This window comes from Tamandua tetradactyla, chromosome 25, assembly GCF_023851605.1.
Source record: "Tamandua tetradactyla isolate mTamTet1 chromosome 25, mTamTet1.pri, whole genome shotgun sequence".
Classification (NCBI taxonomy): Eukaryota; Metazoa; Chordata; class Mammalia; order Pilosa; family Myrmecophagidae; genus Tamandua; species Tamandua tetradactyla.
Genome location: NC_135351.1, coordinates 4,547,717 through 4,562,612, shown reverse-complemented (window position 1 = coordinate 4,562,612; position 14,896 = coordinate 4,547,717). Strand labels below are relative to the sequence as shown.

At 38.9% G+C, this 14,896-nt stretch overlaps 1 protein-coding gene across 1 annotated transcript in view; it reads left to right on the top strand.

Annotated features, from left to right (window-relative positions):
* Positions 1–12,954: 12,954 nt before the first annotated feature.
* Positions 12,955–14,896, top strand: part of MYLK4 (myosin light chain kinase family member 4) — a 103,729-nt gene continuing 101,787 nt past the window's right edge. The window contains exon 1 of the mRNA XM_077144096.1: positions 12,955–13,118. Coding sequence (XP_077000211.1) covers positions 13,099–13,118 — 20 coding nt within the window. The 5' untranslated portion in view covers positions 12,955–13,098. The remainder of the gene's footprint in view (positions 13,119–14,896) is intronic.

Here is a 14,896-nt window from a genome sequence, read left to right as displayed (position 1 = left end):
TTTGACAAAGTAAATTAGGATACCTTCTTAACGTGATGCTTAGTTGTGTGTGTGTGTGTGTGTGTGTGTGTGTGTGTGTGTGTGTGTGTGTGTGTTTAGCCTTAAACCAACAACACTTATGTTTCATGGTAAAAAGAAAAAAAAACACTAAAGATATTCTCCATATCTTTCCCCAGCTCTCATCCCTGTACATCTTACTTTCTCATCCTGGAATAACTTTCAATCCCTCACTCATTCTGAGCCACTGTTTACCCTTCAGCTTGGCTATGACCTTGTTAGTCATCCCTGAACCTCTGGTTTGGTGTCCTTTGCTGCATGCTTACTTGACAGCCTGTCTGTCCCTTACAACAGTTGCCTTAAAGTTCTATAATTGCCTGATGACTTGTCTGATCCCATGGTTCCTCCAAATTCCGTTACAGATTAGAGTTGCATCCAGCACCAGTCCCTCGCCTGTCGTGGTGTGGGCACTCAGGATGTGGTTGGATGGATGTGGCCGAGGGGAATCAGTGTGAAAACAATCAGGCAGCCTTGTGGGGCAGGCTTAACTAGTTTCTTCTAAGGTTCATGTTTGGAGCATTCTAGTTTTTCCTTGGAAACCCACCTGGATGGGGCTTTTAGTTATGAAAAGATTAGGTGAGGACTTTTTGCTGACATGTAGAGATTCAGATAACCCTTCCAAAAATGAAACATACAAAAGCACTTTTTTTTTTTTTTTTTTTGTAGATGAGAGAGAAGTGGTTGTTACGGATTGAATCGTGTCCCCTACAAAGACATGTTCAATTCCTGATCCTGGGTCCTGTGAGTGTGACTGAACTTGGAAATAGGATCTTGAAAGGTGTTATTAGTTAAGGTGAGGCCAAACTCGACTGGGCTGGGCCCTAATGCAATATGACTGGTGTCCTTAAAAGCAGAAGAAATTGGACCCAGACAGAGAAAGACAGAGCAGATGGCCATGCCACAGAGGTAGAGTGTGAGTTATATTGCAAGGCCACTGCAGAACCCTTCAGACCTCAGAGGAAGCAAGGTCCTGTCCACACCTTCATTTGGACTTATAGTCTCCAGAACTGTGAGGCAATAAAGTTCTGTTATTTCAAACCACCCAGTTTGTGGCACTTTGTTACACAGCCCTAGGAACCCAAGACAATAGTTACCTAGTAAAGAATAGAAAGTTGTCATTTGGAAAGAAAGGCTCAGCTTCTTTTGGGAGAGATGGATTTTTAATTGAGGAAAGACAAGGGCACAAGGGTATGCCAAGGTATCTGTTCCCTCTCTTCTCCCTTGAACTGGACTTGAAAGCCTGTGGTTAGAGGGCTGAAGGCCAGGTAATGAGCAACATGTAGCACTGCGTTAGAGAGGAGGCTGTTCCCTAGCTCTGCCCTCACACCCAAGAATGGGCAGTGAGGGGCACCTCTTACAGCACTCATGGCACAGACTATGGAGTTCTCACCATGGACCATCAGCTCTGCCACGTGGTCAGGCTTCTTCAAGAACTTCACTAAGTGGGGACAACAGAACCTTACAGACACAAAATGATGATGGCTACCAATCAGATGGTTTGTAGCACATTTGAGCATTTTGGGGAATTCCCAGAAACATAGAAACAGGTAGGGAATGCATTGGGAGCTACTAACTGACTGCATGTAGAAGGGAAGTGTTCTAGTTTGCTGGCTGCCGGAATGCAATATACCAGAAACAGAATAGCTTTTAAAAGGGGGAATTTAATAAGTTGCTAGTTTACAGTTCTGAGGCCAAGAAAATGTCCCAATTAAAACAAGTCTATAGAAATGTCCAATCTAAGGCATCCAGGGAAAGATACCTTGGTTCAAGAAGGCCGATGAAGTTCAGGGTTTCTCTCTCAAGTGAGAAGGCACATGGAGAACATGGTCAGGGCTTCTCTCTCGGCTGGGAGGGCACATGGTGAACACAGCATTATCTGCTAACTTTGCCTCCTGGCTTCCTGTTTCATGAAGCTCCCTGGGAGACATTTTCCTTCTTCATCTCCAAAGGTCACTGGCTGGTAGACTCTGCTTCTCATGGCTATGTTGTTGTGCTCTCTCAGAATCTCTTGCTTTTTTCAAAATGTTTCCTCTTTTATAGGATTCCAGTAAACTAATCAAAACCCACACAAATGGATGGAGATGTGTCTCCACCTAATCCATCTTAACAATCACTCTTGATTGAGTCACATCTCCAAAGAGATAATCTAATTACAGTTTCAAGCATACAGTACTGAATAAGGATTAGAAGAAATGGCTGTCTACACAAAACGAGATTAGGATTAAAACATGGTTTTTCTAGGGTGCATACATCCTTTCAAACTGGCACATTCTACCCTTTGGACGCTAAAAAAGACATGTTTTTCCCATATACAAATTACATGAATTCCATCACAATATCAGAAATCTTTAAACCATTTCAGTAGCAATACAAATGAATACAAAGTTAAAAACAGTATAAATTCCTATCAAAATTAGTTATGGGCATGGTCTGTTCTAAGGTAAAATTATCCTCTGGCTCTGGACCTGTAAAAGCTCAAAATAAGTTATTTGTTGCCAACATACAAGGAAGAACATTTATTGGATACATATACCCATTTCCACAGGGAGGAAGGAATGCAGGGGTCACAGGACCCATACAGTTTTGAAAACCCGCAGGGCAAATTTTTTTGGATTTCAAAGTCTGAGAGATATTTATCTTTGGGGCTTTAGAAAGCAGCAGTCCCACTCATTCCAAGTGCCTACGCAGTGGCCTGCCTTGCTCCAAATGCAACCTTGGGGGACACTGGGGAGACCACCTTTTTCTCAGCTCCACCCTCTCCAAGCATCAGGGCTGCACCCAGGCTCTCTGCCATCTCTGGGCACATGCTCAACCCCACAATGTGGTGGCAGCCAGGCTCTCCCTAAGCCCCAAGGAATGTGCTTCGTCCTCTCAGAGGCTGGAGGTTGCATGACTCTTCCACTGCAATGAGGTGGAAGGCCCATCCTCTGCCTCTGGGGAAACTCACCGTCTCTACATGCTTGAATGGGTCGGCTCTCCTGGCCTGAGGCTTCTTGACTTCAGACCCCAGCCTTCATGGTTTTACATCTGAAGTTATTTTTCCTCCAATGTGTCCCTTCTCTGTCCCTCTCAGTCCCAACTGGCAGTGATTCTCTTTATACAGATCCCATAACACTATCATTGGCTTTCTATGCAGTAGCCTTGGATCATGCCCATCAGACATAAGGAGTTTCCACAAATCCTTCCTGGATAACTCCGTGTCCGAGCCTGGCTTTCTCTGAAATGGCTGGCTGGGTCCACATTTGGTTAAATCCTCATGTGTGGCACTATTCTCAGGGGTTTCCCTTCCTGGAATTCCAGAATTTTCCAGAACATCAATTTCTGGTTTCTTTGTACCCAAGAGTTCAGTTCTCAGTTTATCTCTCTCCTGTCACATTTCACTATAAGCTGTGAGGAGAAACCAGGCTGTGCTTTCCACATCTAATTTGGAGATCTCCTCTGCTAAATATCCAAGTGCATGGCTTTTAAAATATGCCTTCCAGCCAAAGCCACTAGTCAATTTTGCCAGATTATCTGCAACTTTAAAACAAGGATCACCTTCCTTCCAGTCTGCAATAACACATGCCTCATTTCCATCTAGAGCCTGGTCACAGGTATCTTTAGAGTTCACATTTCTACCAACAGTCTCTTCAAAGCATTCCAGGCCTTCTCTATTAGGCTTCTCACAACTCCTCCAAAATCTTCTTATCCATTTAAAAAGCCGTTCCAGCATGTTTGATATTTGCAAATAGCAACAGCACCCCACTCCTGGTACCAAAATCTGTTCTAGTTAGCTAGCTGCCAGAATGCAATGTACCAGAAATGGAATGGCTTTTAAAAAGGGGAATTTAATAAGTTGCTAGTTTACAGTTCTAAGGCTGAGAAAATGTTCCAATAAAAATAAGCCTATAGAAATGTCCAATCTAAGACATCCAGTGAAAGATATCTTAGTTCAAGAAGGCCAATCAAATTCAGGGTTTCTCTCTCAAGTAAGGAGGCACATGGTGAACATGGCCAGGGTTTCTCCGTCATCTGGAAAAGCACGTGGTGAACATGGCATCAGCTGATAACTTTCTCTCCTGGCTTCCTGTTTCATGAAGCTCCCCAGGAGATGTTTTCCTTCTTTATCTCCAAAAGTTGCTGGCTGGTAGACTGTGTTTCTCATGGCTGTGTTGTTCTACTCTCTCAGAATCTCTTGCTTTTTTCAAAATGTTTCCTCTTTTATGAGATTCCAGTAAACTAATCAAGACCCACCCAAATGGGTGGAGACATGTCTCCACTTAATTCAGCTTAACAACCACCCTTGATTGAGTCACATCTCCAGGGGGATGATCTAATTACAATTTCAACCATACAGTACTAAATAGAGATTAGAAGAAATGGCTGCTTTTACAAAATGGAATTAGGATTAGACCATGGCTTTTCTAGAATACATACATCCTTTCAAATTGGCACAGGGAGCAGCATAAAGGAGAATCTCAGAGACCCTGTTAAAAAAGGCATTCAAAATTACTGTGAAGAACTGCAGGATTGTCAAAAACTAACTCTCCAAAAGAGAGAAAGAAAAGAAAAAAAGAAATTTGGCTTCTTCCTTATACTGCATGCAAAAATTAATTCAAGATAAATCATAAGTCTCAATGTATAGTATAACTACAAAATATCTACAGGTCAATATAGAAGGATATCTTCATGACTTCGGGATAGATAAAGATTTCCTAGAGAGGACACAAAAAGCAGTAGTGACTAAAAAAATAGAGATAATTTGGACTCCATCACAATGTAAAAATGTCTGTCTTCAAAAGACATCTCTAGGACAGTGAAAAGACAAGCCAAATAGAGCAGTTCACATCCCTACCAGAAGAATGAGATCCCATCATGGGATCCAGCCAGGCTTCATTTACATCGAAATGTTTTCCATTTGAGCTGGGACTTATAATGTCTTTCACTATTTTACAAGTTGCTGTGATTCTTCTGCACCAAAAAGCTTTCAAAACTTTTGAACAAATAGAAGAAAACCAAACAATCTATTATGAACCATTGTGATTATTTTCTACCTAAAAATACATTTTTTGGGTGGGCCATGGTGGCTCAGTGGCAGAGTTCTTGCCTGCCATGCTGGAGATCCAGATTCAATTCCCAGGGTCTGTCCATGCAAAATAAAAAACAATAATAATAAATTTTTTACCTTTAACAGAAAGTCACATAGCCATCTCCATGTTGACCATTACCTGCTCCCAAATGTATTTTTTCTCCTGATGGAAATGTTCTTCCCTGAAGTTATGCTCTTGGAAAATCAGGCCAACTCTTGGCCAGGAGAACATGACTTGGATTTTGCACTTCTGTAATTTCATGCCTTATTACTATCATTAGCTTCTTCTAGCTCCAAAATTCACTTCCAGTTTCAAAGGTAGAAAAACATACCCAAGAATGTAAATATAAACATACTCTGCTCCATTTACTAAAATTAGAAAATGATGATTCATCCTGTAGAATGGCATTTTTAAAAATTGTGCATGGACATTCTCAGACTTTCCCAATTGTTTAGAATAGATACTTACAACAGTATCATGAGTTTTAACTTGCAGCAAGAGTACTGGATTTTACTTTGTCCTTTCATTTTTAAGACTGAAAATTAACGGGAAAAAGATACAGATATGGAGTGGGAGATGGCAAGAAACTATGGCTTTTTGAAAATTATAATTCCAAACCCTGTCCACTGAAAGACCTAAAAGTAATGACTCCCCAGTAGCATAGAACACCCTCAGAGCCCAGATTTTGATTTCTAAATACCTTTCTTTTCTAAAAGGAACCAGGGCTCTTTAGGGAAAATGGCTGATTCCAGAACAGGCCTGTAAAAGTACAACATGTGCTTTGGGCATCTTGCTGTGCCAGAAAGTTAGGAAATAGTCAGAAAATAATAGATGCTGACATGTGATGGTTTGAAGCTGTATGTACCCTAGAAAAGATTGTGTTCAGAAGAGAGCAGCCAATCTGTTCCTGTGAGTATAGAGCTATTGTGGGTGGGAACTCTTCATTAGGTTATTTCAATTTATCCTCTTACTAGAGTCCTCCCTTATTCTGGAGGACAGAGGACAGAAAAAAGCCAAAGAGAAGCTAAGAGATGAAATTCAGAGAAGCATACAGAAAAAGGCCCTGAGAAGCACCCAGAAGCTGAAAGCAACCAAATGTGGGAGAGAAGGACCAAAGCTGCCAGCCATGTGCCTTATCACGTGACACAGTAACCCCAGATCACCAGAAGTCTTTCTCATGGGAGAAGCCATCGTTCTATTGATGCCTTGACTTGAACGCTTTCACAGCTTAGGAACTGTAGGCTTTTAAGTTAATAAACCCCATTGTAAAAGCTAACCCACTTCTGGTATATTGCATGTCGTCAGCTTTAGCAAATGAAAGCACATGTCAAGAGTACACAGGAGCTAGCTCCCATTGATTAAATCTGGGGAAAATGTGAGCATCAAAATGAATAATGTAGGGTGGGCAATGGTGGCTCAGTGGCAGAGTTCTCGCCTGCCATGCCAGAGACCCAGGTTTGATTATCGGGTTGAAAAAAAAAAAAGATGAATAATGTAGGGAGTGTATATTTATTTTAAAAAGGACGGATGAGTTCATACTGATATTAAAAGGAGGAAGGGTCAGGGTGGGGAGGGAGAACTCTTCTTTATGGAAAAATACAAATAAATGTAGAAGAAATGATAGAAAAATCACCATTTAACAATCACTGTCTCAACAACAGATTCAGGTAAGAATGATTGTTGCATGACAGGCTACCCAGAAATTATTTATTAATCACTGAGAGAAAGAATAACTTTACCTTGGAGAAATCTGGCAGGTAGCACTTTAGCCAGTTAAAATTACCATCTCTCTTAATGATACAAACTGACATCACACGCCGCCTGCTGTGATACTCTGAGAAAGACACAATATCACTTACTTAGTTTTCATGCCCCAGTGTTTAACCTGATTCCAAATATGAACAAACAAACAGGCAATTCAAATTGAGAGGTATTTTATGAAACAACTGGTCTGGACTCTTCAAAAATATCAATGTTATGAAGGAAAAAAAAAGACTGGACGACTGTTCCTCAAATATTTAAAAGGGTAAAAAGATATGATAACAATGCAATTCAGAATTATTGATTGGATCCTGTTACGTAAGAAAGTGTCCTTGTTCTCAGGAGACATGCTAATGTTTTAAGAGTAAAGTTTCATTTCACTCTTCCCCCTTTTGGTCGAGAAGGTTTTCTCAATCCCTCAATGCTGAGTCTCAGCTCATTCTAGATTTTCTGTCCCACATTGCCAGGAAGGGCCACAACTCTGAGAGCCATGCCCCATACAGACAGGAGGAGAGTAGTGAGTTTGCTTGTTGTATCGGCTGGTATTGGTGGCATATACATACGATGGAATATTATGCAGCTGTAAGACAAAACAAAGTTATGAAGTATGTAACAACATGGATGGACCGTCCAACATGGATGGACCAGAGGCTACATCTGAGCAACAAAAGAGGTTCTCTTGGGGGTGTCTCTTAGGCCTAATTTTAAGTAGGCTTGACCTATCCTTTGTGGGGTTAAGTTTCATATGAACAAACCCCAAGACTGGGGGCTCAGCCTATAGCTTTGGTTGTCCGCACTGCTTGTGAGAATATCAATAATTCAACTTGGGGAGGCTGAATTTTCCCCCGTTCTCACCATTCCCTGAAGGGGACTTTGCAAATACTTTTCTACTCACTGATCAAATCACTCTGGAATTCATTGGGACATCACTCTGGGCAAACCAATAAAATCTAATGTCCTACCCAAGGTTCCAAGTACTTATGTTGTTCAACCAACTATCTATATAAGTTATATTAGGAGATGCACTAGTCAAAATATAAATTTTGTACCAAATAGACATTTTTTAATTTAGTCTCACACATAAATTAAAATTTTAAGATATTAATTACCATCTATTTTCAGCATCCTGCAGTAATGACATTCCTTTGTTCTTCCTCATGCAAAAACATTTTTAAATTTGTACATTTAGTCATTATCGTTATACACTCTAGGCATTCCTAGATTATACCATCTCAATCTTTATTGTCTATCTTTCTTTATGATTTCATTTATGCCCCCAGCCCTCCTCCCTCTATCATTCTCACATTCAGCTTTATTCAGTGTTTTAACATAATTGTATTACAGTTAGGTAGTGTTGTGCTGTCCATTTCTGAGTTTTTATATTCAGTCCTGTTGCACAATCTGTATCCCTTCAGCTCCAGTTACCCAATATCTTACCCTAATTCTATGTCCTGATGGTCTCTGTTACCAATGAAATATTCCCAGTTTATTCACTAATGTCAGTTCATATCAGTGAGACCATACAGTATTTGTCCTTTTGTTTTTGGCTAATCACACTCAGTATAATGTCCTTAAGGTCCATCCATGTTGTTACATACTTCATGACTTTATTCTATCTTACAGCTGCATAATATTCCATTGTATGTATATGCCACAGTTTGTTTAGCCACCTGTCCGTTGATGGACATTTTGGCTGTTTCTATCTCTTGGTAGTTGTAAATAATGCTGCTGTAAACATTGGTGTGCAAATGTCCATTTGTGTCCTTGCCCTCATGTCCTTTGAGTAGAGGCAGCATATAGATGGGTCTTGTTTTTTAATCCATTCTGCCAGTCTATGTCTTTGGACTGGGGAGTTTAATCCATTAACATTTAGTGTTAATACTGCACGGGTAGTACTTTCTTCTACCGTTTTGCCTTTTGGATTTTATCTGTCATATCTAATTTTCCTTCTTTTTACCTTTACTCATAGTCTTCCTTTCTACACTCTTCTCCACATCTCTCTCTTCTGTCTTCGTATCTGTCTCTGGTGCTCCCTTTAGTATTTCTTGCAGAGCTGGTCTCTTGGTCACAAATCCTCTCAGTGATTTTTTGTCTGAAAATGTTTTAATTTCTCCCTCATTTTTGAAGGACAATTTTGTTGGATATAGAATTCTTGGTTGGCAGTTTTTCTCTTTTAATAATTTAAGTATATCATCCCACTGTCTTCTCGCCTCCATGGTTTCTGCCAAGAAATCTACACATAGTCTTATTGGGCTCCCCTTGTATGTGATGGATTGCTTTTCTCTTGCTGCTTTCAAGATTCTCTCTTTCTCTTTGACCTCTGACACTGTGATTGGTAAGTGTCTGGGAGTACATCTATTTGAATCTATTCTCTTTGGGGTATGCTGCACTTCTTGGATCTGTATTTTTAAGTCTTTCATAAGAGTTGGGAAATTTTCAGTGATAATTTCCTCCATTAGTTTTTCTCCTCCTTTTCCCATCTCTTCTCCTTCTGGGACACCCACAACACGTATATTTGTGCGCCTCATATTGTCTTTCAATTCCCTGAATTCCTGCTCATATTTTTCCCTTTTTTCCCTATATTTTCTTTTTCTTGCTGGATTTCAGATGTTCCATCCTGCTGTTCAGAAATCCTATGTTCTGTCTCTTGAAATCTACCATTGTAGGTTTCCATTGTTTTTTTAATCTCTTCTACTGTAACTTTTGTTCCCTTAAGTTCTGTGATTTGTTTTTACAGATTTTCAATTTCTTCTTTTTGTTCATTCCTTGCCTTCTTTATATCCTCCTTCAATTCGTTGATTTGGAATGCTTGCATTTTTTAAAAAAGATGTGTAGTTCCAAAATATCAGGGAAATCCTGGAACTGTATTGCTGGTCCTGCTTCTAACCTCATTGTGAATTTTTCTCAGCTAACATTATCTTTAGAGACACTAGGCCAATGCAGTGTAATGAGTACATACGTATTCTCTCTTTTTTGTGGTTAATTAGTATAACCGGCTGCTTGTCTTCTATACCATCAGTAACTGTGTAACTTAGCAAAACTGAACCACAGTTACCTAATGTTACAAGAGAAGTAGCACAGATTATTTTAACTGACTTTTCTCTTTACGACAAAGATCATTCTCTCTAGAAATTAATCAACAAAATTTATCGAATCCATAATATTTGTGAAAGTATCAATATGTAGATGACTTCCAAATTAGTAACTCCAACCTAGAAATCTCTTCTGAACTCCAGATTTCTACTCCAGTACTGGGCTTGTCAAAAACCGAACTCCTGACCTTCCCACAGCCTTATTCATCTCAGTTAATGTCAACTCTGTCCTTCGGGAGCTCAGGAAGAAAAAAAAGTCATTCTCATCTGCCATCTTTCTTTCACATCCATATTCAATCCACCAGCAAGTCCTACTGGCTCGAAATGTAATGTGGAATCCTGGATGGGATTCTGGAACAGGAAAAAGACTTTAGGGAGCAACTAATGAAATCCTAATGAAGTGTGGAGTTTAGGTAATGATAATGGATCAATATATGTTCACTAATTGTCACAAATGTACCATTACTGATGTAAGATATAAAAAATAGGGGAAACTGGGTGTGGGGTATATGGGAACTCTCTGTACTATCTTTGCACCTTTTCTATAAGTCTAATTGCTCTTTTTTTTTTTTTTTTTTGACATGGGCAGGCTCCAGGAATTGAACCTGGGTTTCCAGCATGGCAGGTGAGAATTCTGCCACTGAGCCAGCAATGTACTGCCCCTTTTTCCATAAATCTAAAACTACTCTAAAGTAAATATTTTATTTTTAAAAAGAAGCATAGGAGCATCTTCTGCTGGTCTCTGGCTCACTAGGGCCTGTGATTGGTTTCTTGGAGAAAATAGGTTGGAAAGTCTGATTTTGTTGTTTTGTTGGTGTGTATAGAAGATGTAGTTGAGGCCATGGAGAGTCAAACCCACTGTTTTTATTTGGAGCAGAGATTTGTCACCTTATCAGTATTTAATGTCCCTATTTAATTGCACCAAGAAAAACTGGCAACCTCAAACCAGTTCAATCTTTTCATAATAATTTTGTCAGGGAATTTATCTTTTTCAATGCAATCTTATTGAGATATATTCACACACCATATGAACCATCCAAAGTATACAATCAGTGGCTCACAATATCATTACATAGTTGTGCATTCATTGCCATGATCAATTTTAGAATATTTTCATTATTTCAGAAAAAGAAATATAAATAAAAAATAAAACCCCAAACCCATACCACTATCCCCCCATTATATTTTTACTTTTCATTTTTTTAACGGTTTTATTCCCACAAAGCCATCCTAATACAATCAGTGGCTCCTGTTATAATCACATACTTAGGCATTCAGCACTACAGTTAATATGAGAACATTTTCATTTCTTCCAAAGAAAAAAATCCCATATAACCCCCTGTTATTGACATTTAGATCTGGTATAGTGCCTTTGTTACAATTAATGCAAGAATATTACAATTTTACTGTTACTATAGACTTTAGTTTACATTGATTGTATTTTCCCATATAGAACCCTATTATTAACAACTTGCAGTAGTGTTGTACATTAGTTCTACTTTTCTAATATTTATATAATTAACCACCATCATCACTCCATCCAGGTGTTGCTAATTTCTACAGTCCCAGTTTTTATCCTCTAGCTTTCCTTTTGGTGACATATATGACTCTAGCCTCCCTCTTTCAACCTTACTCATACAGAGCTGTATTAATAACACAGCATTGTGCTACCATCACACAGTACTGTACTATCCATTTCTAAACTTTTATGATCAACTTTATTGAACATTCTGTACTCTTCACTCATCGATTGCCCAATCTCTGCCCTCTTTCTGTCTCCTGCTAACCTGTGTTTCACGTTTAACTCTCAGAGCTTGTTCATTATAGTTAGTTCATATTCGTGAGACCACACAATACCCGCCCTTTCTTTTCTGCCCTATTTTACTCAACATAAGGTCCTAAAGGTTCAGACACATCTTGCATGCCTCAAGACTTCATTTCTTTCTGCAGCTGCACAATATTCCATATGTAATGCATTCACCACAACTTGCTCTATGGAAGTTGTCTTTAACAAATACATAGTTTTACTTAGTTACTCCTCTTGAAAGACAAAGTCTTTTCTAATCCTAGAAAAATATCAGAAGTTCCATTTTCTGAGATTGTACTGTAGTTCTTTATGTGCTATTTGGGGAAAAAAAGGATTTTTTGTTTATATGGAGTACATTGGTTTGAATTAAAAATAAATACTTGGTTTTTAAAAAAGCACGTGGAGTATAAAGGACAGTAAAGGTGTCAAAGAAGACTTGAGAACTGGATGGAGGCTTGAAGAATTGTGGGATTGTCTATAATAAGCTAGTTACCAGCTTCCAGACAGGCAAGATTTCAGGCCACTTATATGAATCTAGGAATACCCTACTTCTAGAGTCAGGCAGGTAGGTTGTTTTGCACAGACTTTTCCCTTGGTGGCAGAAAATCAGAAGGAACTTCATAATGCTGTTTCCAAGGAGAGCTCATGAAAATCCATCCCTTTTCTTGTACCTGTCTGGATGTCTGTACCTTTCAACCTTTAAACAGAGATGTTGCAGATGCCTTCAGGGATTGAGGAAATTCAAACTCAGGTGCTTAAGTGCTTTCAGAAAATCTCACATATTCCAATCAAATGTGTTTAAAGCATAAACTGGGAAACAGGGTGCCTGAAGGGTTCCCATCCCCATATTTCTCCCAGATGAGAACAAGCACTCAATTAAACCATCAATTTGCAAAAGTGAGGGCTGGGTATACAGTTGCCAAAGACAAATGCAGCTTTGTAATTCTCAGATGACTGCCACAGAGAGGAGAGAAAAAGGTGAAGGTGATATTTCATCCAATGTTCCCCAGTTATTCCTCTCCCTACCTGACCTCTGAAATGGAGCCATTGGCCTTGAAAAGCCTAGTGTCTAAAATTAATATTCTTCCCCATCTGACTAAGGAACAGCTGAGAAACATGAGATCAAGGACCATGTTAGCTTAAACAAAGTGGCATTTGAGAGAGAGGAGTCTTCCCTTCATAACGGGAACTTGTGTTTTCAGAAGACTTACATTTGACTGATAGCAAAGACTTTGACCAGAGAATTCCGTAGTCGGTTCCATTTCTGCAAAATTTCCTTTTATCTGTGGAATGAATACTCTGCACAAACTCTATGATGTTTTCCTATGAATGGTAATTACTCTGTTTTTTTTTTTTTATTGTTTATAACCTCTCAAACCTCCTTTTCTTTCTCTTTATGTCTCCGTAAATAACAAGTTGTGCCAAGCTTCAGGCAGAGCTTAACATTGAATATCTGTCTGCAGAGTTATTAAATCCTGGACCTAAACTTTTGTTTTAACTTGTTAATTTTCTTGTGATTTTCTGATACAATTTGAGTACCATCTGCCAAAGATATTCTCTTATAGTCATAGTTTGCCTTAGAAATGACCATGCCTCTGTTTCCTTATTCTGCTAATGATCTTTTTTCAGGGCAAGTTGAAAGAATGGTAACCTATGGACCTCTAGTTGATGATATTTAGATTTTGGTTTGTTTGGATGAAAGTTGTTTGTGTGGCTAAGCAGAATTTTGTAGATTTTAAATGTGTTGAACTCAAGAGTATCTTTTTATGATATGAGTTGAGGAAAAGTTTTGTGGGGATAATTACAGACGATAATTTTAAGTAGAGAAAAAGTTGAAAGAAGCGATTTCCAGCAGGGGGGCCTCGGAACTCAGTTTGGGGAACATAAATAGTCAAGTTGTTCTCTCCCATGTCGCACACTTGCCCTCTCTCCTTTTGTGGTCAAATGATACGTGAATAATTCCACTTATGTCACCAGAAATGGAATAGTATTGTATACTATGTGCATTCTTTAATCTGTGAGGAAAACATTCCAAAGAAAGCATAAGAACTCTGAATTGCTCACCATATAGCTGTTAATGAAAACACAGACAGGTGTCTGGACAGCTTCTCTAGGTGAGAGATCTGTCAGGGAACACATTTTTTTTTTTTTCTAAAATACATGCAAAACATTTTAAGGTATAGGCAAAGAAGAGCTCTGGAAATGGAACGATTTGGTTGGGACAACTCCCAAGATGGAGGAAAAATTCCAAAGGGGAAACAGGAGAGACCCCTTCCCATGGGGCACATGGTCTGTATTAGTCATTAAGGCACTTCCTTAGTGGCTCCTGGGTCCCTCTGAGAGAACGGAGAAAAACTGCAATCCCAAATAAACACAAAGATTTATACTTTAAATTCTATATTAAAACTTGCCACTTGAAATTATATAAGATTCTATAAAGATTCCATGCACTAGGGTAACTTTCCAAAACCTACAACTTCCAGATGGGTCCCTGAACCAGATAAGTCCTGAAATGCAGAGGGGCCAGCCTTTCCAGAACATCACCTAGCTCCATTTTCCTTTTCCATATTATCAACAGCCCCTTCCAACATGAAAAAGTTAGATGGGCATATCCCAAATACCCCTAAAAAGTGGGAGAAAGATCAAAGGTGACAGTGGGGTTATACAGAGGAGTTTGGGTTTAACAAATGAGTATGAGTGCTGAATCATTATACTGATATTTCTTTTAGTCTCCAGTACCTTAAAGCAGCTAGAAATAAAAACCCAATGTTATGGAATTGTAACCCATACCAAACTCTGAAATCTATTCTACAACTAATAGTTGCAATGCACTTTGAAATTTATTGCTTTTATGTATATATGTTATTTGAAGAGAAGGAGGAGTATAACAGGGAAGATAGGATTTAACAAATGAGTATGACTGCTGAATCATCATGTTGATATTTCTGTTGGTCTCCAGTGTCTTGGAGCAGCTAGAAGAAAAAATGAAAAATTGTAGAACTGTAACCCATCTCAAACTTTAAAATATGTTCTATAACACTTGTTAAAATGTATTTGGAAATTTATTGCTTTTTTATACTTCACAATTAAAAAAAAAAGAGGGAAAAAAA